This window comes from Tachysurus vachellii, chromosome 26, assembly GCF_030014155.1.
Source record: "Tachysurus vachellii isolate PV-2020 chromosome 26, HZAU_Pvac_v1, whole genome shotgun sequence".
Lineage (NCBI taxonomy): Eukaryota > Metazoa > Chordata > Actinopteri > Siluriformes > Bagridae > Tachysurus > Tachysurus vachellii.
This window is the reverse complement of record NC_083485.1, coordinates 9,761,898-9,787,678: the sequence shown is the minus strand read 5'-3', so window position 1 is coordinate 9,787,678 and position 25,781 is coordinate 9,761,898. Positions and strand designations below refer to the sequence as shown.

General features: G+C 43.9%; 3 protein-coding genes across 4 annotated transcripts in view; 1 reads left to right on the top strand and 2 right to left on the bottom strand.

Moving 5' to 3' along the window:
• zzef1 (zinc finger, ZZ-type with EF hand domain 1) overlaps positions 1–5,399 on the bottom strand; it is a 57,272-nt gene extending 51,873 nt beyond the window's left edge. For both annotated transcript variants that reach the window (XM_060862486.1, XM_060862488.1), the window contains exon 1: positions 4,825–5,399. In XM_060862486.1, coding sequence (XP_060718469.1) covers positions 4,825–5,259 — 435 coding nt within the window. In that variant the 5' untranslated portion in view covers positions 5,260–5,399. The remainder of the gene's footprint in view (positions 1–4,824) is intronic.
• A 259-nt stretch (positions 5,400–5,658) lies between these two features.
• LOC132840660 (neuferricin) lies at positions 5,659–7,924 on the top strand. The gene is made up of 4 exons (XM_060862490.1): positions 5,659–6,011; positions 6,262–6,402; positions 6,771–6,957; positions 7,443–7,924. The coding sequence occupies exons 1-4, from the start codon at positions 5,756–5,758 to the stop codon at positions 7,609–7,611; spliced, it is 753 nt and encodes a 250-aa protein (XP_060718473.1). The 5' UTR covers positions 5,659–5,755; the 3' UTR covers positions 7,612–7,924.
• Positions 7,925–8,640: 716 nt separating this feature from the next.
• Positions 8,641–25,145, bottom strand: ankfy1 (ankyrin repeat and FYVE domain containing 1). Its single transcript, XM_060862489.1, has 25 exons — positions 25,068–25,145; positions 20,678–20,888; positions 20,398–20,516; positions 19,947–20,082; positions 19,422–19,545; positions 18,635–18,784; positions 18,011–18,176; positions 17,611–17,815; positions 17,415–17,483; positions 17,114–17,313; positions 16,916–17,013; positions 16,422–16,632; positions 16,241–16,339; positions 16,011–16,164; positions 15,634–15,802; positions 15,401–15,519; positions 14,902–15,058; positions 14,512–14,712; positions 13,795–13,971; positions 11,814–11,961; positions 11,631–11,721; positions 11,409–11,533; positions 10,534–10,680; positions 10,282–10,372; positions 8,641–10,185 (listed from the first exon to the last, which is right to left on the bottom strand). Exons 1-25 carry the CDS (start codon positions 25,075–25,077, stop codon positions 10,053–10,055), a joined length of 3,510 nt encoding a protein of 1,169 aa, XP_060718472.1. The 5' UTR covers positions 25,078–25,145; the 3' UTR covers positions 8,641–10,052.
• Between the last annotated feature and the right edge of the window lie 636 nt (positions 25,146–25,781).

Below are 25,781 nucleotides of genomic sequence, written 5' to 3'. Positions count from 1 at the left end.
GGGAGGGGGCAAATATTTACAAAAGCTGTTCAGAGAACATAAAAGAGGTTGGAATTCATTATAAATACAAAAGCGTGTGCAGAAGATTATTACAGAACATTCGCTGCGTGTTTAGAGAGGGGGGTGCAAACTTTTGAACTGACAAATCCACTGATAATATCTTAACATTTACTAATTCTCCATTATGGTTCTTTACACCGCAGCCGTGCTGAATCCATTATTCTGATTGGTTCGGTTGATTCTCGATGAAATATGTAGTTTCTGTAAGATTTTTATATAACGCTTATATCATAGAGGATTTTGGTCAGTGTTGATGCTTTGTAAAGCTGCTCATTTATATAGAGGAATAGAGGAAGTGGGGGGAGAAGTGGGGAGAGAGAGAGAGAGAGAGAGAGAGAGAGAGAGAGAGAGAGAGAGAGAGAGAGAGAAAGGGGAAAGAGGGGGATAGAGGAAGGGGAGAGTGATAGAAAGAAAAGAGAAAGGGGAGAGAGAGAGAGAGAGAGAGAGAGAGAGAGAGAGAGAGAGAGAGAGGGATAGAGGAAGGGGAGAGTGATAGAAAGAAGAGAGAAAGGGGAGTGGGAGAGAGAGAGAGAGAGAGAGAGAGAGAGAGAGAGAGAGAGAGAGAGAGAGAGAGAGAGAGGGGAAAGAGGGGGATAGAGGAAGGGGAGAGTGATAGAAAGAAGAGAGAAAGGGGAGTGGGAGAGAGAGAGAGAGAGAGAGAGAGAGAGAGAGAGAGAGAGAGAGAGAGAGAGAGAGAGAGAGAGAAAGTGAGAGAGGCTGTTAAGTTGATGGTTAATGTAAGTGAGAACAGGAACTTGGCCACATTTCATTCTTCACTATGAAAAAGCTGTAATTGTTGATGTGTATAAAAAGACACTTCAACACATGCTGCATTGAGATGTAACTTGATTATGTTGTGCTTTCTGTGCTTCGTGAAATCGCACACATGCAACGTCGACCTGTGAGAGCTGTCAGGGGAAGAGGGCTTTGGCTGAATGTGTGATGTGATGACTTCACACAATGCGTCTTGACTAAAATACTTTAGTAAAATTGCAAGTTCCTCTGTAGTTCACAGAGTTCGAGTATCTTGGAGAGATAACAAAGCTGATCCGGTTTTTATTCCTTACTCCTTTACTTCCAACTATCTGTAATTCCAACAGACAGGTTAGCAAACTAGCATACATCATTTCTTTTCTGTTGAGTCGCCATGCTTCCTCGCCCGTTGCAGCTGTATCAGAGTTGTTGCGCAAAGGAGCAAAGTCCTCGCAGTTATACAACACGCAGCTTTCGGAGAGAAGGATTGCGCCGTGGCGAGAAAGCAATAGTGTCAATCAACAACGGCTATCGATGAATGCAAAGCGAGCAGGTTTTTTCCCCTGGACAGATAATGACACTGTAAAAGTAACTGAAGTCATGACGTTATTATTACTAGCAGCAGGACTTAATAATTAAAAATAAAATAAAAAATGACTCAGCAAAACAGTGAGTTTCATCAGTAGGCATTCCCATGACTGGTTTCCATAGTAACAACGTTTATCAGTGGGCTAGCATTTTAATCGCAGCTAATATTACATTTTCTTGAGGGAGATTTGAATATCTGCAAATATTTGCATAAAGGTAAACTTTTCTCACACTGGACACTCCCACATCTAGTCATCAAGGCTTGCTACCACTCACCAACTCTTACTGAAACAGAAATGAGCTCCAGGCACTTTGTCACGTAAACATAGCATTAGTCATCTGATTAACCGAATTGTAATGCTTTTCATCAGTGTTAGAACAAACCTGTCTATTTCTGCTCTCAGCGTATAAAATGTGAAAGTGTTACCTTCAACCACTTAAACACTGTGTAAAGTTTTCCCAACAATGAGGAAAACACACGTCTTACACTGAAAGCCAACGGTGTCCTGACTCATTTTTATCTCAGACCTACTGCCATTAAATAATTCATTTGTATGCAACATTTGTTTTGTTGGTCCTTTTATGCTATCCTTGTAGCACTTGTGTTACAATAAAAAGCTCAATTTAAAACAAATCGTCTCTCTGTATAAAGCATTTTTTAAACCATGCTTACTGTTGCACACACAGTTTAGCATCTGGAGTCACAGTTGAACGGTGTTATGTAAATAAAAGTCCTTATTTTGAATCAAAACAGCCGCAGTGGCTTTTGTTTACGATACAACGCCCGAACGATTGGCTGGAGGAGGTAACGTGTAACTTCCGAACTCGGCTACTATCTACGGTTCGTTGCGGAACCTCGAACAGCTGCTCAGGAGTGCGAGCGACACGAGCAGGTCGGCTATACAACAAAAATTATAAAGCTGATGTGATGTGGTGTTGTTTTTTTTTTTTTTTGTTGAGTTTCCTCAGAAGACTGTTGTGTTAAACAAGGAATAAAACACCTTTTGACGTGATGTTACAGAACAAAGCACACCCTGTAATGTTTTATATCTTAGTCGTAAATATAACTATGGGTGCGTCTCAATCTGCTCTCTATCTCCCTAGTTTTGTTAATCAGTATTCGGTGAATCAGTTCTGGCACTGGTCAGAAATCCAGCTCTATACACACTGGGATGCTTATGACTCAATTTCAAGTGACGTGACTCATGTTATAAAAACATTACCACTGGAATTTAACCACAACAGGCAGGACCGGTAGGTTAACATTAAAAACAATGTTGTTTAAAGTAGATTCTGACGAATAATTCAAAATCATGGTGCCTCAAGTAGGACTGTACGTTAGCTAGTTTTTTTAAAATCATTCAAACAAACTGATATTGACCTTCATAAAATGACATTACCTACATACATAAACCTTCATAAACTGACATTAACCTACATAAACCTTCATAAACTGACATTACCTACATACATAAACCTTCATAAACTGACATTAACCCACATAAACTGACATTACCTACCTACATAAACCTTCATAAACTGACATTAACCTACACATACCTTCATAAACTGACATTAACCTATATACATAAACCTTCATAAACTGACATTAACCTACATATACCTACATAAACTGACATTAACCTACATAAACCTTCATAAACTGACATTAACTTACATAAACCTTCATAAACTGACATTAACTTACATAAACCTTCATAAACTGACATTAACTTACATAAACCTTCATAACCTGACATTAACCTACATAGACCTTCATAAACCGACATTAACCTTCATAAACTGACAAACATTTTATATATATATAATTGAAATATATATATATATATATATATATAATATATACATATAAGTAATTTAATTTAATGATCACTAATGTGAGTAATCACCCAAGAGCTACAACAACAATAACAAGCTCCTGACATTTCGAAAAGAAGTTGGCTGAGAGTTTGTCCGCCATTTTTTTAACTAAGAGGCTTCAGAAAATATGTTTCAGTGCACTGGTAGTATTTTGTGCTTGAGCTAGATCGTATAATGGTTGACTCCCTGATCAACGTACTGACTACTGAACGCTACGTTAAGAAACGCAAGCTACGTTTTGCCTGTTCATGAGCTGACGGAACACGGCTCAACGTGCTCGGCATACTGGCATGCTGGTGAAGTACGCAGACTTTTTTTCAGTAGGCTGAGCTTCTGGTAATACTGGTGGAAAATGTTTGTTGTATGTTTTTATTAAGTTTGTCATAACTAATTAAATAATGTGTTATTTCACATTTTCTACTTGTTTGGAATGGATATCTTTCTCTGTCGATGTTTGGCTCTTATATTATACTTATATTCTTTCTGCAGAGGCTCATGTCTATCTCATTCTGGACAAACAGCATCAATCTCTTGGTTTTCTGTTTAATGCCTCATTTACCTGATGATGCTGTTGGAACAATGCAAATACGTCGCTCAGATCTCGATGAACAGAATAAAGTTGCTTTGCTGCATTACTAGCATAGAATTTTCCCAATTTAGTCTTGTCAATTCAAGCCCACCAAATTTCCCCAAAACCGGGTCGGATGAAGACTAACACGTGCTTTCCCCCAGGGCACGAGAAGCCACCCCAACAGCTCATACCACGCTTGGAGGAAAGTGCTTTCTTCCTCTTCTGGAGACGCCCAGGATCGACTCGTGTCCTTGTGATTGACAGCAGACAGTAATGACGCCTCTCCCATGCTGACAGCATAGCAAGTTTAGCTCTCTTTCAATAACACAAAAACTCCAGACAAACCCTTCTCTCTTGCACCGCTAAGAAGCCTCGAGTCGACGTTATAATCTCTCGAGTGTCTTCCAGATTCTATGAGATGGTGATGGTGATGTATTAATGATTAACTAATGTACTTCCTATTACACGGGTAGCAATGAGAAAGGATTTTAATGAGGTGGTTCAATCGAGTTAGAAAAGATCCTGAATAATGGATTTCTAAAGACTTTCGATATTCCATTATACCGATTATCAGCACCGCACCATCTGAGGAAACCTTAAATAGTGACCTGAGTGTGTGTCTAGAAAGGTGGGGGCGGAGCTAATGTCCAGAAAGTTAGAGGAGGGGCTAATTTCTAGGAAGTTAGAGGCAGGGCTAATGTCCAGAAAGTTGGGGGCAGGGATAATGTCCAGAAAGTTGGAGGTGGGGCTAATGTCTATGAAGATGGGGGCGGGGCTAATGTCCAGAAAGGTGGGGGCGGGGCTAATGTCCAGAAAGTCCAGAAATGTAAACAAAAGACAAAACATCTAGGCAGGTTCATTACATGGCTCTGTTTTTCCAAGGTTTTACGGATCTAGTGACACGTACAACGTTACAAACTTGTCCACAACCAGACTGTGTACTTCTTACTCTTAGTTACAGACATATTTACCTCCTCACACTCTTCCCTCTGCGCGTCTCTGCTCTCCAGCATGTCACAGAACTGCTCCAGTGTGAGCGCTTCCTCGCCGCGGCCGAGTCGCTCCTCCAGCCAGCGCACCAGCGCGCTCTCGTTGCGGGCGATGGCAGATTCCGACACGGTGAGAGTGGCGGTTTCACCGGTGCGGCCCGCCGCCTCTCTCAGCCTCACCTGCTCCATCAGGGCCTCTGGAGACGGCAGGCCGGAGCTCGCTACAGGAGCGTGAGCTGAACCCCTGCTGCTGCCGCTGCGCCCCGATCCTCTTGTTGCTGTGTTATTACCGCCGCCACCAGTCCCGACTCCCGGCGCCGCCGCAGAGGCCGTGCCGCCCTCCGTGAAACTCGGGCTCTCCGCCTCGATGTCCTCCTCGTCACCGCTCCCTGCACCGCCGCTCTCCGCGTTCCCCATCACTGATATTCCCCACACTTTATCCCTTTCAGCTCCGTGATTCAGGCTCTTTAGACATACAGACTCTGCTTACAGTCGGTGTCACTCACTACCGCATCTGATGTCCGTAGCGTTACAGATTTGTCAGCAAACTTCCGCGATCCTCGTTCATACGCTGTGTGTAACAACGCGCCCTCTATCGCCTGCCTCCAGTACTACAACTTCAAAAAAAAATCATTTATACATCTTTATTATTTATTTATTTTGTTTTCCCAGAGCTTCCCTAATTTTAATAGTTTAAAATATTACCATTGATTGATGTGAATTTATTCAGTAATTTCTCGTTTTGTAATAGGTTTTATTTCAAAAGTTACAAGTCGAATGTTTACATTTTTTTCCCAGACATGCGCAGTACGAGCAACCAGAACCCGGAAGTTCACGGTGTTGTGTCACGTGCTGTGTTTACAGTAGTCTTATGATTGCCTGTGATGTCATGGTTCAGTTGTAAAGCAGCACGATGATAAAATATGTCGTAGCGCTTATTTCAGTGAGTTTGGCGTTATGGAGCGGGTCTGAATGGGTAAATCTTTGGCGTTTTGATCTGGCTGATGTGTCTCAGGACTCAGACAGACTTCTGAGCCAAGAGGAGCTGTCACTGTATCAGGGCAGGGAGGACAGTAAAGGACTTTACCTGGCTATTTTAGGGCAAGTGTTTGATGTTGAAAAGGGGAGGAAGCATTATGGTCCTGCTGGAAGCTACCGCTTCTTTACAGGTATTTCTCCAGGATACTGATGCTGAAAACTGAGCACAACACACACACACACACACACACACACACACACACACACACACACACACACAGGAGTTGGATCAGGTCTGAATCCAGTCCCTGGATTTTTGTTTCTTCAGCAAACATAAAGCAACATATTGGCAGATTTGGTCCAGCTTGAGGATAGTGTATAAAGTGATAAGCCCCCGTTCTTTACGTACAACTCTGTTATGGTGTGTTGATATATTTTCAGGCAGAGATGCATCCAGGGCTTTTGTGACAGGCGAATTTACAGACGCAGGGTTGACCGACGATGTCTCCGACCTGTCCCCATCTCAGATAGTGGCCCTCTACGACTGGCTGGCTTTCTATCAGAAGGACTACACACCTGTAGGTAAGATACTGTGGAGTTTTGCAAGGAAGAAGGTGGAAAAGAAAGCATCGTAAAGCCATGCACTTGTACACATTTACCCCACACAGCAGTAGGTTTGTGATTAGCTGCAGAAAAAAGAGAACAGAGAACCGGCAGCAGTACCATAAGCCACTCAACACTGCAGTGCTTTAGAGGCACTTTTTCATTGTTTAGATATCATTCGACTTTTTGTGGAATTTTGTAGATGTCAGTAAATCTAAATCAGTTGTGTAATGAACATGCTTGGTCATTTTTGGCTGATCAATACATGCATCAATGTGAGGAACATTTTTAGTACAGTGAAAGCATACAGTAAGATTTGTCATTATTTGATTTTTTTCGCTTCACAGGTAAGTTAATCGGTCGGTTCTACAGCAAGAGCGGAAAGCCCACAAGCGTCCTGCAGAATCTGGAGGCCTCTTTAGCTGAGGGGCTGAAACTGAAAGCCCAGGCTGAAGAGGAGAACAAGCTTTATCCTGCCTGTAACTCCGAGTGGAACTCAGACAGAGGTGGACGTGTTTGGTGCTCCACTAAAAGGTAACTCTGGCACCACACAACCCAGGTCCAAAAAATCTGAACATCCTTTCAAGAAGTCTGTCTCTGCCACTAGGTGGCGGAAGAGTCGTGTTTTCTGAGCGGAAGGGTTCTCTGAGCGTCCCGGTATATCAACAAGAAAATCTGTGAATGTTTGTAGGATTTAAATGAACATTGTAATTTAAGAGATTACATTTACAGAATACAGAATTGGAGGCATTTTATTTCAACATTATTTTGAAACTAAAACAGGTCCTACTTGTTCCGTGCTGCTTTAAGTCAAACCGTAAAGCCTACATGCTTTTGTCAGTTTTTTTCTTCTTTCTTTCTTGAATCCGACTACGAAATGCTTTAACTGATGTTAAAAATCACATCACTTGCAATAATATATTTATACCAGAATGGATGAGATCGCTAGATCATAAACCAAAAGTTACATACTGCAGCTTTAATGTGCAAGACTGCAATCTGTTTTGTGTCTTTTCCAGCGGCGGCGTGCACAGAGACTGGGCTGGTGTTCCCAGAATGCTCTTCTCACCTGGGTCGGGTCACACACGCTGTGTGTGTGTACGACTGGACGACCCAACACGATCAAACAACCCAAATCTCCAGGAGTATAAAGACTGTTCACCTCAGGCAGAATCATGTCTAATTTAAGGCTAAGCTGGTCATAAGTTACTTCATTTAAAGCAAGATCATCTGGTTTGTCTGGTCTCAGGATGGACAACCAGACAGGATACATTTAAAGCTGCTATATGTAAGATTTTTCTGGAGTACCGCAGTGACAAGGAATTTTTATAAGTTTACTACGTCAAAACATCGCACACATACATGAATAGATTTTAATACACAATAAATGTTTAGACATTTAGATTTTGTTTGATTTGATTCCTTTTAATGTTCAGCTAATATTTAAATGTTTTAATCATTCAGTAAATCTAAATAAAACGTTCATATGAAAAGCATTAAACTTCTCTCTTTCCATTTGTGCACAACTGAAAAAAAAAAGAAAGAAAAAAAATCAGAACTCGCTTCAATTGATTTGTGTTTTTTTTTTTTTTTAATCGTCTGATGACCTTAATGTAAAGTTGTCCTCCCTTTCTTGAAAAGGATACTAGAGGAAGTGACAGGCGAGATATCTGAGCATACAGATACGACATAGTGTGCATAAGAGATCGGACAGAGGCAAAAAGCACAACCTGCGTTTCAGTACAAAACAGTTGTAGTGGTCAAAAATAGTATACAATTAGCTGTACAAGATAACAGAACCTAGAATAGACTGTGGACTCAACCAAGAATGTCACATTCTCCTTTTGTACGATCAGGAAAAAACAAACGAAACATCTAACATGATAAAGTGCAGCCGAAAGAATTTAAAACATAATACGGTCAACTTAATGTGACAGGCAAATCTGAAGATTTAAAAAAAAATATATGAAAACAAAGTAAAAGAAATTCGGTATTACATCATAGGTTAAATGGAATGTATGCTTTGGTGATCAGAATGATTAGGACAAAGCTAAAATGATAAATGTGCATATGCATAGTAGAAAACTCCTCATACGTCTGCACCTAAATCCTCGGTTTACTTGGTAATAGTAGTTTTTTTTTCTTCCTTTTTTGTTCGGGTCAGGAAACGCCACTTTGTTCAGCTGTGAATTTCTTCTTGAAAACATAGAATAAATGTTAATGGAAGAATAAAAAGTGCATTTAATACGCAGACTCCTCACTGATTAACAAACATGAACTGATGCACATCAGGGATTAATAAACAGACGACAAAGTCGAAAATCACATCATTTACTGAAATGTGCTTGATGTGGAGTTAACCTTGTGTTTCGTTGTGTTCTGGCCGTCAGGGTGATCGTTAACCCTTTGTGGACCTTAGGTGCAAGGATATAGTAAAGGTTCATCAATGCTCCTTGTTTTTAGAGTAAACAAAAAGCATCACTCAGGCCGACGTGATTAAGGCTTTAAACTCTCTGAAGAGGAACGGCTAATTATCCGATCTTGGGATAATTCTTTATTCGGATTCTATCGTCCTTTGTATTCAATGCTCGGTACCGAAAGTCTTCAAACCTACGTATGTGGTGTTTTATGCTGACGTATTATGACTGGTGTCGGGTTTTTAATCGAGTTCTACGGCTCTATAGTTGTTTTCGGTTGCTTTCTGCTACTTCAGAGGCTCTTAACTCCGGTCTTAATTCGAGTCTTCCGTATTCAACAGACCTGACTTATGTCATTAAAGGAAAACTTCACCCTGTAACATATGAAGTACGGTTATGGTGGAATATCTGTAATATGCTTAGAGATACTGGTGCTAATATCTTGGATAGTGATGTACTTCTCATCACAGAGGGTCACTGCTGGCCTACGTACTACATAAAAAAAGATCTTAAACATGGTATAATGATGAGGTTTCTCTCTTCACTCCTTAGCAAGAGCCACTTTTCTCACTCAAATAGAAATAGCAGGCAGCGAATGTTGGACACAAGGGTCCAGAATGCAGTACAGCTATGTGTCGCACTCGCGCCGAGTTACACCAGAGGCCTGGCGATCTGCAAGCACAACGGTGCTGATGGCAGTATTAGCGTGAATGATAAAGCTTTGTTAAAGAGTGTATAGATGATGATGTCACACTAAAGGACTAAAGCGCTGCCGCATCACTAGAACTAAAATCCCACTGCCGTTAATATCAGAATGTATTCTAACAGAATTGTGGGTAATGGAGAAAACCAGTAACCAAACGAACCCAGTCCGCCGTGTTGATTCTGAAGATGGCATATTGATATGTACGTCATTCAGGGTGGAGTTTTCCTTAAATCATTAGCTGAGCAGTTAGATCAGGTGTGTCTCAGAACACAAGGTCCTCAAGATTAGAGTTAAGAGCTCCTTCACTACTTTAATTTTGATCCTTAATAGATGTCGGTACTAGAACATACATACACAGTTGTTTTGTTCAGAAAAGTCTGTGATAGTAGTAAAAATTGTGATCTGTACGTTTAAGTCCCTTCTTTTTCCTCCCTTCTCTCCGTCTCCACATTTCTATCCACCGTGGTCTGGTTTAGTGTTTGCACCATGACGCCCTGCTGGTGCTGTTAGGAGACTCCGCCCAGAGTTAGCACGTCGAAGCAAATGTCACAAACGCGGACTGGCTTGTTCAGATCGAATTTGATGATGGGGATCTCCTTGATGGAGCACTTGTGGCACAGCAAGCGGCCGCAGTGACGGCTAGTGAGATGAGAGGAAAGAATCGGTTTACAGAATCGGACTTGTTTCCAAAAGATACGAGTGTTGCGTAGAGATAAGTGCAGTCCAAGTACATACCAGTGATGCTTTCTCGTAGTGACTCCAAACTTGGCAGCACATTCGTAACAGTTGGAGCCGTCGCACCACGGGGGCTCTTTGGACAGCATATCTTTATAAAAAAAAACATTTGATTCGATGCATGATGACCTTTGGCTAGCGAATGCATAAAAATGAACAAACTCTAAACTAACAAATATATGATTATTGGCGTGTTAGTTAGGATATTAAGCTTTACTTAAGCAGAAAATGTAAAAGCTCTGGCTGTCGTACCTAGCAGGCGGAAGAGGAGCTGCTTAGTGGCCACTTGATAGTTGAAGATGTTTACGCCCTGGTTGTTGTTGACGCCCAGACGAGCTCCAGCCCTCACGATGGCTCGACAGAGATTAGCGTTTCCTTTCATATAGGCCAAGAGAAGCACTGAAGAGCAATATCAAGCACATAAATGAGTAACCAGATCGTATCTGCCCAAGCAACAGACATTGTTTCATTGCCCATTAACACAAAACAAGCTGTGTAACAATATAAATAGTTTACAGAGCAAATCTAGTTACTTTTTTTTTTTTGCATTTAGTGTGTTCGGTGAATAAAACACCTTCGGGCTTCATTTCAGTAATGTCTTGTTGATGAGAGAGGTCAGAGAAGAGTGACCAGACTGGTGCGGGTTGCCTGGAAGGCTATTGTAACTCTATTGGGGCACTTAAATACTTCAAAATATTGTATTTAAATTGCCGTTTTAATAAAAGTCAGTGGAGTTGCTCTTTAATATACATTTAAAGTCTAGTCATTTACTACATGCATAATTTACTGGTCTAGGAACATCTAGAACATCATCCTTTATAATGTTTATAGGTATAAATAAAAATAGCCGTAAGTAGTCCTAATTTCTAAACTCATATACAAACATATATTATACAGAATCAATGGGGGAAATAACTGCACAGCATTTTTGGGAAAATATATTCATGGCATTTGGAAGACTTACATTTTATTTCACTTTATACAACTGAGCAAATGAGGAGTGGGAGCCTTGCTGGAGGGCCCAGCAGTGGCAGCTCGGTGGACCTGAGATTCGAGCTAGCAACCTTCCGAACGGTAATCCAACACCTTAGACCACAAGACTACCACATCCCCCAAAGTGCACTAACCTGTATTCCCTTCGTTATCCGGTTTATCCAGTGGATACTCTGGCATACATTCCAAGAACAGCTCAAAGATGGCTGCTGCATTTTCCTTCCCGTATTGACCGAGGACATGCATTGGAGACTGTCCCCTGAAGGTGACGAAATGAAATGAAAAGCAATCCTTTAATTCTCATTACTTCAATAATTCTGCGTGGCAGCCGACGTGTGTTATTCGTGGAAGTGTACCTGAGATTGAAGGCCTCTGCGTCAATGTTCGACTCAGTGAGAAGGACTCGCACGTTATTCAGGCGACCCTGCATCACAGCGAGGTGTAGAGCTGAGACAAAAACAAGTCAAGATTTTACATTAACCAGACTCTGACTTTGATTCAAGTTCATTTGATATGGATTTAGAAATACAGATATGCACCGTTGTTTCCGTTCTCGTCGACAGCTGGAAAATCGACACCGTTTTCTAACAGTACAGAGCAAATAGTGGCCAGATCTTGCTGCGCCGCCAAATGTAGAGCCGTCTGCCGGTGTTTAGTCAACTCGTTCACTTTAGCACCTGCTAGAAGCTGAACACAAACACACCATGATCTGAATCACATACACATGCACAGCAATCATGGGAACACCATCATCACAGTCATGCAAATCCAAACAAATAGGTCAAATTTAGCCCTACATACAGAGGTAATAGTGGTGTAACAGTACGCTCTGAACATGATTCGACTCAAGATACTGTAGCAAGTTCATGATTTAATTCGATTCTCAGAAAATTTAGAACAAAATTTGAATGAGGAAAAAAAAATGACTGATGTGACGACTCATCTTTTACACTCTCAGTGTCTCAGGACTCCTGATAGTTCCCAGAATATCAAAATCTATTAGGACGTTTTCGTATTTAGTTCCCAAACTTTAGAATCGTCTCCCTGATTGTGTTCTGGGCTCAGACACACTTTCCCAGTTTAAATGTAGATTAAAAACTTCTTTAGTCAGGCGTACACACAATACATACCATAATACTGTGCTCATCATCTACTACTTGCTAATATTATGAACAGTAGCTACATTAATCCCTCGCCACTGCTTCTCTCTTTCTACCCATCCCGAGGCATCCAGAAATTGTACCAGCTCCGATTGTCTTCTGTGCTATGAAGATTTTGGCCCTTTACTGAGACGAGGCCGACTCTGTGAGGATCCTGAGACATCTAGAGATGTTCCAGGTCTAGTTAGACTCTGCTATACTAAAGAGGAGATGCCAACTCCATGTGGTCTTTGAGGACAGACTGTACATTTATAAATCACACCCTTCAGTGTCACACACACGACGATGAGGTTCCCCTTTGAGTCTGGTTCCTCTCAAGGTTTCTTCCTTTACCATCTAAAGGAGTTTTTCCTCCCCACAGTCTCCTGAGTCACCCCAGACTTGCTCATTGGGGATAAACACAAACACATTTAAATACAAGTCTAATATTAATCTTAAAATTTGTATAATATTAATTTTTATACTATTCTTTATAATAACCTTTTGTTCTATGTTTATGTTCTGTAAAGCTGCTTTGAGACAACATCAACTGTTAAAAGCACCATACAAATAAATCTGAATTTCAACGACTCTGGTACATGTTTGTCTATATAAAATAAAATATGTTTGTGTTTAATATTATGAACAAAGGAGGGGCACGGTGGCTTAGTGGTTAGCACGTTCGCCTCACACCTCCGGGGTCGGGGTTCGATTCCAGCCTCCACCTTGTGTGTGTGGAGTTTGCATGTTCTCCCTGTGCCTCGGGGGTTTCCTCCCCCGGTCCAAAGACATGCATGGTAGGTTGATTGGCATCTCTGGAAAATTGTCCCTAGTGTGTGAATGAGTGTGTGTGTGCCCTGCGATGGGTTGGCACTCCGTCCAGTTTGTATCCTGCCTTGATGCCCAATGACGCCTGAGATAGGCACAGGCTCCCCGTGACAGTTCGGATAAGCGGTAGAAGATGAATGAATGAATGAATTATGTAATTCAGATCCTCTGTATCTTAAAAATACATAAATAAATGAATTAATTCTCCCAAACATTTGATAAGGAGAGCTCTGTAGCAGCAATCACCAGAAATGGCGACCCAGCTAAAATCCGCAACCTCTTTTCATGTCAGTGGTGTGGGACTGGTGTGTTTCGGAAACTCTGGTGTGTTTCAGGGTGTGAAGAGCTCTGTTTAACTGTTATAACACGGTAACCATATTACATATAACACATGTCAGTAGTGATCCAGGGCTACCAATCAGTGTGCTCTCTATATCTTATACACCCTAAAAGGTAATTCATGTCACAGAGCCATGAAACCACATTAACTTATAACTGGTATCATAAACAGACAACCTCTGGCATCTGACGTCTTTTTCTACGAAGGGCTTACCAGGTTGCGCACGATGATCTCAGAGCCAGCCTGCACGGCGAGGTGCAGTGGTGTGAGTTTGGCTGTGTCCTGGACTCTGGAGTTAACGTTAGCCTGCACGCTGATCAGGAAAAGCACACTCTCGATGTCAGAGTTCTGCACGGCGATGTGAAGGAAGTTACGGCCCTTGTTGTCAACCTAAGCAGAGACACGAAGAGACAGCAACCGGGTGAGACATTTATGTGCTCAAATGAATCATGACATCTTCACAGCTTACAAAACCCTATAATACCACTGGATATTTTATACAATATATGTATATATACCAGAATGACATCATAGTGCTATGGTCTGTGTGTGCATATGATGTCATTAAAGTATGATGCCATTTTGTTAAATTATAAAGATAAAGGCAAAGAAGAAGAAAACATGCAATTATTGGACAATAATCAACGTATCTAGTCATTGATTATTTTCCTAAAACAGCATATACTATACGTAAAGAAGTTATTTTACAGACCGAGAGAACATTGTTAATTATGTGCTAGCCATTAATGGCACAGTGCCTTATGATAGACTTCGTCATGATGTATAATTCCTATGGATGCTAAAATAGAACTCTGTCATCTGTGGTCATGGAGCTAATCCACAAAGAGGCAACGATCTTTGAGAGAAATGACACTTGCGCAATGTTCTTCACCACCGTTATAGCCATCTGTCTCCCTCTTGCTATCCCACCTGCTCCGCTGCTCCGGGTTCTCTTTTGAGGATGGCTTCTGCTGCTTTGTTGTTCTTGTGAGTCATGGCGCAGGCAAACGGCGTTGTGCCCTGCCGATCTCTCAGGTTCAGTCGGATGTCTGGGTGTGAGATGAGAAGCTGGATAATCACGCTGTGCTGGTTACTGATGGCCACGTGGATTGGTGCCCGGCCCTCGGCATCCTACATGTAACAGCATAGTGGGAACATGGTGAATATGAGGAAATACACTCTTCTAGCATACTCCACTACAATATAGTTTCATAGTACTTACAGTATATCTTAATGTATACATTTGTAACATTCCTGTGATATGGAATATTTTATAGATTCATATGAGAATGTTAAACACCTGGGAACTGTGTTAAGTACCTGTGCATTAACGTTTGCTCCAAACTCCAGAAGGCACTGCACCGCCTCCTCGAGGCCCCAACAGGAAGCCAGATGCAGAGGGCTCTGTCCATCCCGCGCCTCCTCGTCTCCCTCCCCGTTAGCTCCAGGCCTCCGAGAACTGTTCACATCACAGCCACTGAAAGAGAGAACCACAAACACACAAAGAAAACTCTCACTAAGTAAAACTCTCTTCAGTTAGACCCAGGTATTCAACGGGAGGTAAATAAGCTAATAAGGTTTAGATTGAGACTAAATAAAAAAATACAAAAACAAATTTCAGATACAAATGAAAATATTCACAATCCAGCTCCATAAACCCCTGTCAGTAGATTTATTTTTCTGTTATTGCTGCACCTGAAATTTAGGTCACACCAATCATATTGCAGGAAAACAAAGGCTTCGTTCTGTACGCATGCCTGAAACATGTGCTGAACACTGCTGCGACAGCATCAGATACGATTAGAGCACGTGTGCAAACCTGCGTATAAGGAAGCAGGCGGAGATCTCGTTGTTCTCATCGATGGCTCGGTGCAGCAATGTTTGCTGGCACCCTCCTGGTCCTGTACTCCAGCATGTTGTGTCACAGCCATGCCTGACCTATCAGGAGCCAGAGCAAAATCAGAGCAATCTCTAGCACAAATACAACCACAAGACAAGCACAGAGAAATCTTAGCAGAAGGAAAAGCCGACAAACTTCCTGGTTGCCCCTACCAATGTCGAGGCAATATCCTCTAAGCCATTCTCTAAGGCAAGCCACAGTGGAGGATCTCCCTTCTCATTCACCACTGACATGTCTGCGCCACGTGTACAGATAGCGTCCACCACCAAGGGGAGCTGGTTACTGATGGCCAGCTGCAGGGCTGTCTGTCCCTCCTGTGTCCTGGACGTCAAGAGAACCTTTAAATTATTGACTCACAATAAAACGAATCCAGAGGAGTTACAGATCAGTACATTCCCACTGGTGATGCTAGTTCCAGTTTTATACCTGGAATCCAGTTTTTTGCCAGAAGGGGGTTTATACCATTTATTTCTGTGACAGACACCACCGAAAAAATAAAGGTCCCTTCTACAGCCTGGAAAGACCTTACCTTACATTGATGTCTGCTTGGTGCTCTAGCAGGAACAGGGCACTCTTGCTGTCCTGTCTCTTGATGGCCATGTGGAGAAGAGTCTGGCCATCTGACATGGTGTCATTAATGGCTGCCCCTGATCCCAGGAGCTGTGCGGCAATGGTGTGCATTCCTGACAAATGATCGGCGTTATTTAATTGCGTGAGGATAGTTTGGTGTTCAGATCTATATCTGTAAGTCAGTAGTACCTGTCCAGAGAGCAAGTCCGAGTACAGTCTGGTCCAAGGAATCTTTAAGGCTGAAGTCTGGGATGATCTGTAGGTTGTTGGTGGCATGGAGAGCATTAGCTATGATACAGAATGGAAGAATGGAATCATTATCCCAATAGTAATAGTAAACAGTAAACCCTATTAAGGACTACAGTAGTACCTTTCTGCTCTAGTATAACAGACACCACATCTGGGTGGTTGTGAACGATGGCCAAGTGCAGAGGGCTCTGTAATGAGACGCTGTGGCTCCGATCCCCTGCGTCAGGCAAGGCAGTGTGGGTTTGTAGATTAGGATTGGCCCCCTGCTGCAGAAGCTCGGCCGTCAGAGCTGCTAATCCGCAGCGACATGCTGTATGCAGGGGAGTTTCTCCCTACGAAGAAAACACAGTGCACTGGAATTAACAAAGGGCACCAAAATGCAACCGAATGCAAAAAGTGTCGCCTAATAAAAAAAAGCATTTGCTACATGAACACATGCAAAACACACACCAACAGAGGAAATAAATACATGAATTCTGTGCAAATCAATCAATCAATCTCATGGCACACGTGAGCTAAAATATTTCAAATCCACATTCAAAAAAAATAGATCCTACATGCAATTACTTTAATGCTTGATGCACGGTAATTGAAAAGAAAAAAAAAAACACTTACCCATTTATTACTATGATTGACCTTTGCTTCATGGGTGGCCAGGAAGATGGCAGCTGCCTCACTTCCTGTAAGGGCTGCTCTCTGAATAAGGCAGTTTCCTAAAAGAAAAGAACAAGTAAAAATATAGTGATTTATGAATTTAGACCATAATGTGTAAAATGCATGAGTGTGCAGTGCCTGAAGTACGAGAGTCCTCACCTGAGGCGTCTGGAGCGTTGGGGTCGCTTCCCCTTTGTATGAGCCGAGCCGCAAAGCTGTTCTCGTCGAACGAGGTGCCGTTAACTACAGGGGCCTCATCGTCGAAGGGGTTAATGGAGGGATCAGATGATACTGTAATGTACTGCAGAGCCAGCCACAGTGCAGTATTGCCTTCGTGGTCTTTCAGGTCCATGTCCAGCCTGAATCAACAAAGCCGTTAGTATATTTGAATACATGGCTTAAAAAATCTCTGCGTGTTGCAACCGAGTTTGCCTGTCAGACGAAGGAATATTATGCTCACTGTTTGCACTGAAGGAGTTGATTAAACACTGGTTCGTTTCCTGACAGCACTGCTTCATGTAAAGGTGTTCTGAAAGGTAAAGGATACAAAATAAAGCTCGCTTCGGTAATGTTTTAAAAGATACAGGTGACCACAGGGCTGCATGATAACATTAAAGGAAACGAGGCTTATTTCTGATCTCTACTACGATACCCACCGTCCTCTGCTGTTTTGCATGTTGGGATTGGCGCCGGTTTTGAGCAAGGCCTCTGCGATTCGGGCCATGCCGCTCATCACCTCAGCACTGTGCTTCTTTGGGCTGAAGGAGCAGACAAGGTGCAGCGGCGTCTCTACTGCTCCTACTGTGGCTGCGTTTACTTGGGCTGAGTGGCGAATCAGGAAAGTGGAAGCAAACTCATCTCCTGAATCCACACAGAAGAAAATAAACACTCCTTTATAAAAGATTTATATCAGTGCAATGCATAGAGGAAGGAAAAATGAAAAAGAGAGGATTCGGCAGTTCTACACGACGACACGGTTGCCATTTGTTGTTTTTTATTTTACCGCCAACATCAGAGACTGCTGATGATGATGATGATGATGATACTAGCACTCACCTCTCTGGATGGCTTTGTGCAAGAGGCTCCAGCCACTCTGATCAACCATGTCCACGTCTGCTTTGTTGTTGACCAAGGTGGTGGCAATGCTCTCCAGTTTTCTGGACAAGGCCAGGTCCAAAGCCAGATCGCCATTATTGTCCAGTTCGTTCAGCTTCCCTGGCAGCTGAGAAGGAAAAGAAAAAAGAATTTGGCAACCCAAAATTCTTCTAAAAAGCATTTCACTGCATGTCTTGTGTGAAGTTGTTTGTGTAGGACCAATAAAATTGGATTACTAATGAATTTACAAAAACATGTAATTAATTAAACTTTATGTAACTGTGAAAGCAGCTGTGTGTTCAAGTGCCGATTTGAAATGGAGGGTCGGACCGGAGAAGGTAAGTGGTAAGGATTCCACACCTATGGAGAATTATAGGAATGAATGAATTCTGTGTTGCAGTGAGCTGGCGAGGACAAGAAGGAGAAAGACGTGCACCTCAGGAAAAAGCGCACAGAGCCAAGTGTGTGTGTGTTTCTAAAGTAAAGCTGCTGAAAAGCAAAAGTAAAACATTAAGAAGTTGTTCAAGCCTGTATCCGGTTTCCTTGATCCCGGATTCCCCCCCCACAGGTTTATGGCTGACCTACCTGAGCATCCATCTCGATGAGATACAGGAAGACCACATCCTCCCTCTCCACCTTTATGGCTTTGTGAAGAGGAAACTCAGTCTTCGACTTGATCATCTTATACAGCAGCTGAGCACTCATAGTACTGAAGTCCTCTTTCCTCAGATCATCCTGTAATAAAGCACAGAGTAATAGTCTGTTCACAAATAGAAAAAACGTGATGGAAAGGACGTCATATAAGGGACAAGGGACGTGCACATACAAGCAGACACACACTACTGGGAGGGAATGACTGCACAGAATGAGACTGAATCTGCAGCTCCGAAAGGAGCAAATAATTACCGTCTGCTTCTGTGACCTATTCGCTAAAATCACCTTGAGCATCAGTGAGCATGCTCAAAAGAGATTTATCAAAGGGAGATTTTAAGGAATCATATACAAAGCCTTAATACCAAGGACGGTCCTTCATCAAAACGTGCTTTCTGCTGCATGTAACAGCAGGAGGGAGGAAACAGTCAGCCACTGACTCGAAGCAGCATAGCCGTACGGAATGGCAAAATCAATGATCCCACTTAGGAGAAAGGTCATTACTTTCTTAAAAGGTAAATTTTTCCAGAATACAGTCTGCTGGCTTTCTGACATCAATACATGTTCGATTTGTTCTGTGATTCAGGTTTATATAGAGAACACGGACGAATGAGCTAGAGTGCCACAGCTAGACAGACACATCTTCCCCCACACTGCGTTAACGATGACATGATTTGAGGCTGAAGACTTGGTGTTATTGGCACACGGCGTCCTGACTCACCCAGTGGCTGGCGATGATTTCACCGCAGTAGTTCATCAGCGTGGTGGCGTCCAACTCCTCGGCCGTCTGGTAAAAGCGAATGCAGTTCCTCACGTTTACTGACGACATTACTCCTTTCTCACATCTATAAATGACAAGAGGAACACCACTGTTTAGATCAGGAGAATAAAATGAACCTACAAAGTCATTAAAAACAAACATTTTAGTAGCATCTTTTAGTACAAATCTTCTTTTTAAAGGTGCAGTTTGTAATATGACATGACTTGCTCTTTTTCCTAGATGATCCCAGCCCCTTTGTTTAAATAAAAACTGTCTAGTGAATTGCTTCTTAGTGAAAAAAGACAACTTGGGCAATGCGACCTAGTGCAAGTGTCCTAGTTCATCCTTAGTTAAAATGCATTCATGGATGCGAACCACAGCAGCTCAGCTTGTTGTCTGTTTTCTTTTTTTGTCTAATTCAACACGGTCATTGACCTGCAGCCAATGAGTCATCCACTCTCACTCCTCCTCCCTCGGTGCGCCTACCTCTCTCGCAGTAGGTACAGTTGAAAGCGGTTGGCAAGCTTCATCAGGTCAATGAGGAAGGTGTCATCTTCGCACAACTCTAGCTCGTCCGTGTAAGCCCAGCGTAGCATCGCCATGGCAACCTCCGGCTTGGCCTCTGAGGAAGAAAAACGTTTGTTGAAAAAGGAGATGAAATATGTCAGAGGAAGAACAACAACAAAAAACAAAAGCAAATTTTGGATGATTTTAAGGCTTCTGTTAACAGAATATGACCAGATTGAATCCTGTGAGTAGCTGATGAATAAAAGAAGAAGCGGATAAGGTCTAGTTCCACCTCTTTGACTTTTTTCTTTTTGCAGCAAAGACATCTCTCCTTAGCTCTGTTCTGTGTGGGAGGGGCTTGTTTTCTTCTCCAGCTCATGTTAGCCAATCACATGCTGCAGAAAAATCACAAAACCTCATTGATTCTCACCTGACAGGTCAAGCTGGGATGTGGAGGCCATGCTGGTCAGGCTCCAGACGTCACTGCGTGCTGCCAGGACGAACTTATGGGCACTCAGCTTCTCCTGTCCGATTTTCACCTTCAGGTCACTAAAACATAAAACAGCTCACAGTCAGTTTCAGACTTACATCGAGCACCAGGTGAACAGTCAAACATAATAAACCTAATCTCGTACGAGTTTGAAATTAAAATATCACATCAAAAGCTTATTTTATATCTCCCATGCTGCGTTTCACAGAAAAATGGACACCTGTACTGGTCTTGCTTATAAAGTTCAGCCACGATGGCCAGCAGGCGGCTGATGAAGGAGTCACTGGGCTGTGTGGAGGAGGAGGAGCTGTGACCAGAGGCCTGCGCCGCTAACAGGGAGCACCTCCGCTCCGTTTCCACCAGCTTCTGCTGCATTTTGACGTACTCCTGCCGCAGCAGGGACAGGTGCTTCTGCAGTTTCTGCACCTCCTCTGCATAACGAGGAGAGAGTATAGGGGAGGAAAAAAACAGGGCAGAAAATGAGCCACCAGCCATAACAAAGTGTGCAGTGGGGTTAAAATACAACAACACTGTTAGAGAAAATGAACACACACACATGAACACACACACACAGGCAGGCAGACACACACACACAGGCAGGCAGACACACACACACAGGCAGGCAGACACACACACACAGGCAGGCAGACACACACACACACACAGGCAGGCAGACACACACACACACAGGCAGGCAGGCAGACACACACACACACAGGCAGGCAGGCAGACACACACACACAGGCAGGCAGACACACACACAGGCAGGCAGACACACACACAGGCAGGCAGACACACACACACAGGCAGGCAGACACACACACACAGGCAGGCAGACACACACACACAGGCAGGCAGACACACACACACAGGCAGGCAGACACACACACACAGGCAGGCAGACACACACACACAGGCAGGCAGACACACACACACAGGCAGGCAGACACACACACACAGGCAGGCAGACACACACACACAGGCAGGCAGACACACACACACAGGCAGGCAGACACACACACACAGGCAGGCAGACACACACACACAGGCAGGCAGACACACACACACAGGCAGGCAGACACACACACACAGGCAGGCAGACACACACACACAGGCAGGCAGACACACACACACAGGCAGGCAGACACACACACACAGGCAGGCAGACACACACACACAGGCAGGCAGACACACACACACAGGCAGGCAGACACACACACACAGGCAGGCAGACACACACACACAGGCAGGCAGACACACACACAGGCAGGCAGGCAGACACACACACAGGCAGGCAGACACACACACACAGGCAGGCAGACACACACACACAGGCAGGCAGACACACACACACAGGCAGGCAGACACACACACACAGGCAGGCAGACACACACACACAGGCAGGCAGACACACACACACAGGCAGGCAGACACACACACACAGGCAGGCAGACACACACACACAGGCAGGCAGACACACACACACAGGCAGGCAGACACACACACACAGGCAGGCAGACACACACACACAGGCAGGCAGACACACACACACAGGCAGGCAGACACACACACACAGGCAGGCAGACACACACACACAGGCAGGCAGACACACACACACAGGCAGGCAGACACACACACACAGGCAGGCAGACACACACACACAGGCAGGCAGACACACACACACAGGCAGGCAGACACACACACACAGGCAGGCAGACACACACACACAGGCAGGCAGACACACACACACAGGCAGGCAGACACACACACACAGGCAGGCAGACACACACACACAGGCAGGCAGACACACACACACAGGCAGGCAGACACACACACACAGGCAGGCAGACACACACACACAGGCAGGCAGACACACACACACAGGCAGGCAGACACACACACACAGGCAGGCAGACACACACACACAGGCAGGCAGACACACACACACAGGCAGGCAGACACACACACACAGGCAGGCAGACACACACACACAGGCAGGCAGACACACACACACAGGCAGGCAGACACACACACACAGGCAGGCAGACACACACACACAGGCAGGCAGACACACACACACAGGCAGGCAGACACACACACACAGGCAGGCAGACACACACACACAGGCAGGCAGACACACACACACAGGCAGGCAGACACACACACAGGCAGGCAGACACACACACAGGCAGGCAGACACACACACACAGGCAGGCAGACACACACACACAGGCAGGCAGACACACACACACAGGCAGGCAGACACACACACACAGGCAGGCAGACACACACACACAGGCAGGCAGACACACACACACAGGCAGGCAGACACACACACACAGGCAGGCAGACACACACACACAGGCAGGCAGACACACACACACAGGCAGGCAGACACACACACACAGGCAGGCAGACACACACACACAGGCAGGCAGACACACACACACAGGCAGGCAGACACACACACACAGGCAGGCAGACACACACACACAGGCAGGCAGACACACACACACAGGCAGGCAGACACACACACACAGGCAGGCAGACACACACACACAGGCAGGCAGACACACACACACAGGCAGGCAGACACACACACACAGGCAGGCAGACACACACACACAGGCAGGCAGACACACACACACAGGCAGGCAGACACACACACACGCAGGCAGGCAGACACACACGCAGGCAGGCAGACACACACACAGGCAGGCAGGCAGACACACACACAGGCAGGCAGGCAGACACACACACAGGCAGGCAGGCAGACACACACACAGGCAGGCAGGCAGACACACACACAGGCAGGCAGACACACACACACAGGCAGGCAGACACACACACAGGCAGGCAGGCAGACACACACACAGGCAGGCAGACACACACACACAGGCAGGCAGACACACACACAGGCAGGCAGGCAGACACACACACAGGCAGGCAGGCAGACACACACACAGGCAGGCAGGCAGACACACACACAGGCAGGCAGGCAGACACACACACAGGCAGGCAGGCAGGCAGACACACACACAGGCAGGCAGGCAGACACACACACAGGCAGGCAGGCACACACACAGGCAGGCAGACACACACACACACACAGACAGACAGACAGGCAGACACACAGGCAGGCAGACACACAGAATATCAAAAACAGAATGGGAAATGGGTATGACCTGTGTTTAATAAAAAGCCAAAAGAAGAAAAAATACCTGCTGAGGCAGCAGACTAAAAGCTACTTCCTGATCACACTAACTTTCCAAGAGGGACTAATGGCAACAGAACGTAATGCAGTGCATCTACAACATAGACGGTTATCACGTTTCCCAACTTTTTAGGAAGACAAACCGGATTTATGACTAAATCTCAAAAGCTTCCTCTGAGATCTGTCTAAACGTGTGCGGCCTAGAACCAATAATGAACCTCCACATCCTCCTCACAGTGCTCACTTCTCCTGAACCGGGAGGACACTGGAATTTGACGGCTTGGCACAAATTCTGCGAGCCAAGTTCCTTCCTCTTTACAATCACTCTGTATAGCAGCTTGTCATTTCGCTTTGTCTTTGCTTTGCACTGGCTGGGGGACTGTGTGCCTTCACGATGATTGGTGTACAAGTTAGAAGACTTCCACCAAACCACATGACTGAGTAGGAGGAACAATTTAACGCTCAAGCAACACCAACATGTCTCTTATGGATATGCTGTATACTAAAACACCACAGCTTTTGATTCAAGAGCTAATTATAGTGTATAGTCTCTCCCTATAGAGTCTTTATAAACTAATAATTAGGATGAAACTAAATCCGTGTCATTTATTCAGCTTTCTTCCCACAATGATAAAGCATAGAGTCATCAGCTTTGTTCCTCAGGAGGTCAATGGGCACAATAAAGCCGTTTAAAGGCCTATATATAAGCACAAAAGTTACACAACAGCTGTAAAATTTACTCATGCTTAAAAAAAAAAAAAAAAAAAAAAAAAACTATGCTAACCTTCTTAAAAGAATCACAGAACTCACCAGCATGGGTGCCAATACTTTTGGTACTTTTTAGCTCGAAAAATAGAACACGCCAGATCTGCTTCCCTACACAGAGTAAATGTTATCTCAATGGATCTTGGGATCCTCCGACTAGTGCACTACATATAACCTAAAGAACTTGTACTGTATAACATACATATAGTGAGCCAATTGTGAGCCGTAGTGAACAAACAGATAACCGTTATGTGCGCGTGAGGCTAATGACAATTGTTGATATCTCACTATTTCGGCTTTTGTTAAGATACAAGGCCAATTTTGTGACCCGACAGGCTCAAGACGAACACAAACCAACTACAACAAGCCGACCAGAAATTCTGAGGTAAAATAATAAAAGGTTTTATTCAGCATTATTGTGAATTTTCACCTCAACCACCGCCCAACCCACCAGCTTACACTTAGCACACATACGCAATAACAAGCTAGTGCTAGAGCGCAAACGCTCGTTTACAGACGTAAAACACGACGCAAATGCATTTAAGTACACGCTTAGAGGTTAGGTCGATACGAAATCAGCGTATAAGGTAGACGGGAAAGGACGTGAAAACAGAAGAAATCGTTTTCGTACCTTCCGCCATGTTGGTTCCGCGGCTGCTTGTGTGTTCTCGCGAGAAGACAGTGGAACCGCAGGGTAAGTATCGCGAGATTACAGAGACGCGCACGGGGGGTGGGGGTGGGGGTGGGGGTGGGGGTGGGGGTGAGGGTGGGGAGGTTAGGAGGAGCCATCAACAGTGTCATGCTGAATATTTATATTTATAAGGACAATATATTTTGCAGCCATTGACCATTGCAGTGTGTAAAGTAAAACAAACAAATAAATAAATAAATAAATATTTTTTTCTTCACTGAACAACTTAAATCCTAATTTTAGAATATTATGTATGTTAGAAAAAAATATATTTATTTATTGGAGCCATTAAAATATTTTATTTAATCTTGGAACCAAAGGCATGTACATACGGAACTGACAAAAGTACTTGAATTTGAAGGTTATATATTTATTGCATTATTATTTACCCTACCACCCCCCCCAAATGTGGTGTATTTTTATTTTCTATATATATTTACATATTTGTCAATATAAAATTGCTAGGTGTAACATTTCAGATAGTAAAAATCAGAGCCCTAACATCCACTTACCTTATAAACCTACAAAAGAACTTGGAGCCTATCCAAGGGTGGAAAGTGAAATGGTGGCGACTCATTTCAGGGTGTAATCACACATTACAGACAATTTAGCAATGCCAATCAGCCTATAATGCATGCTTTTGATTTGGGGAAG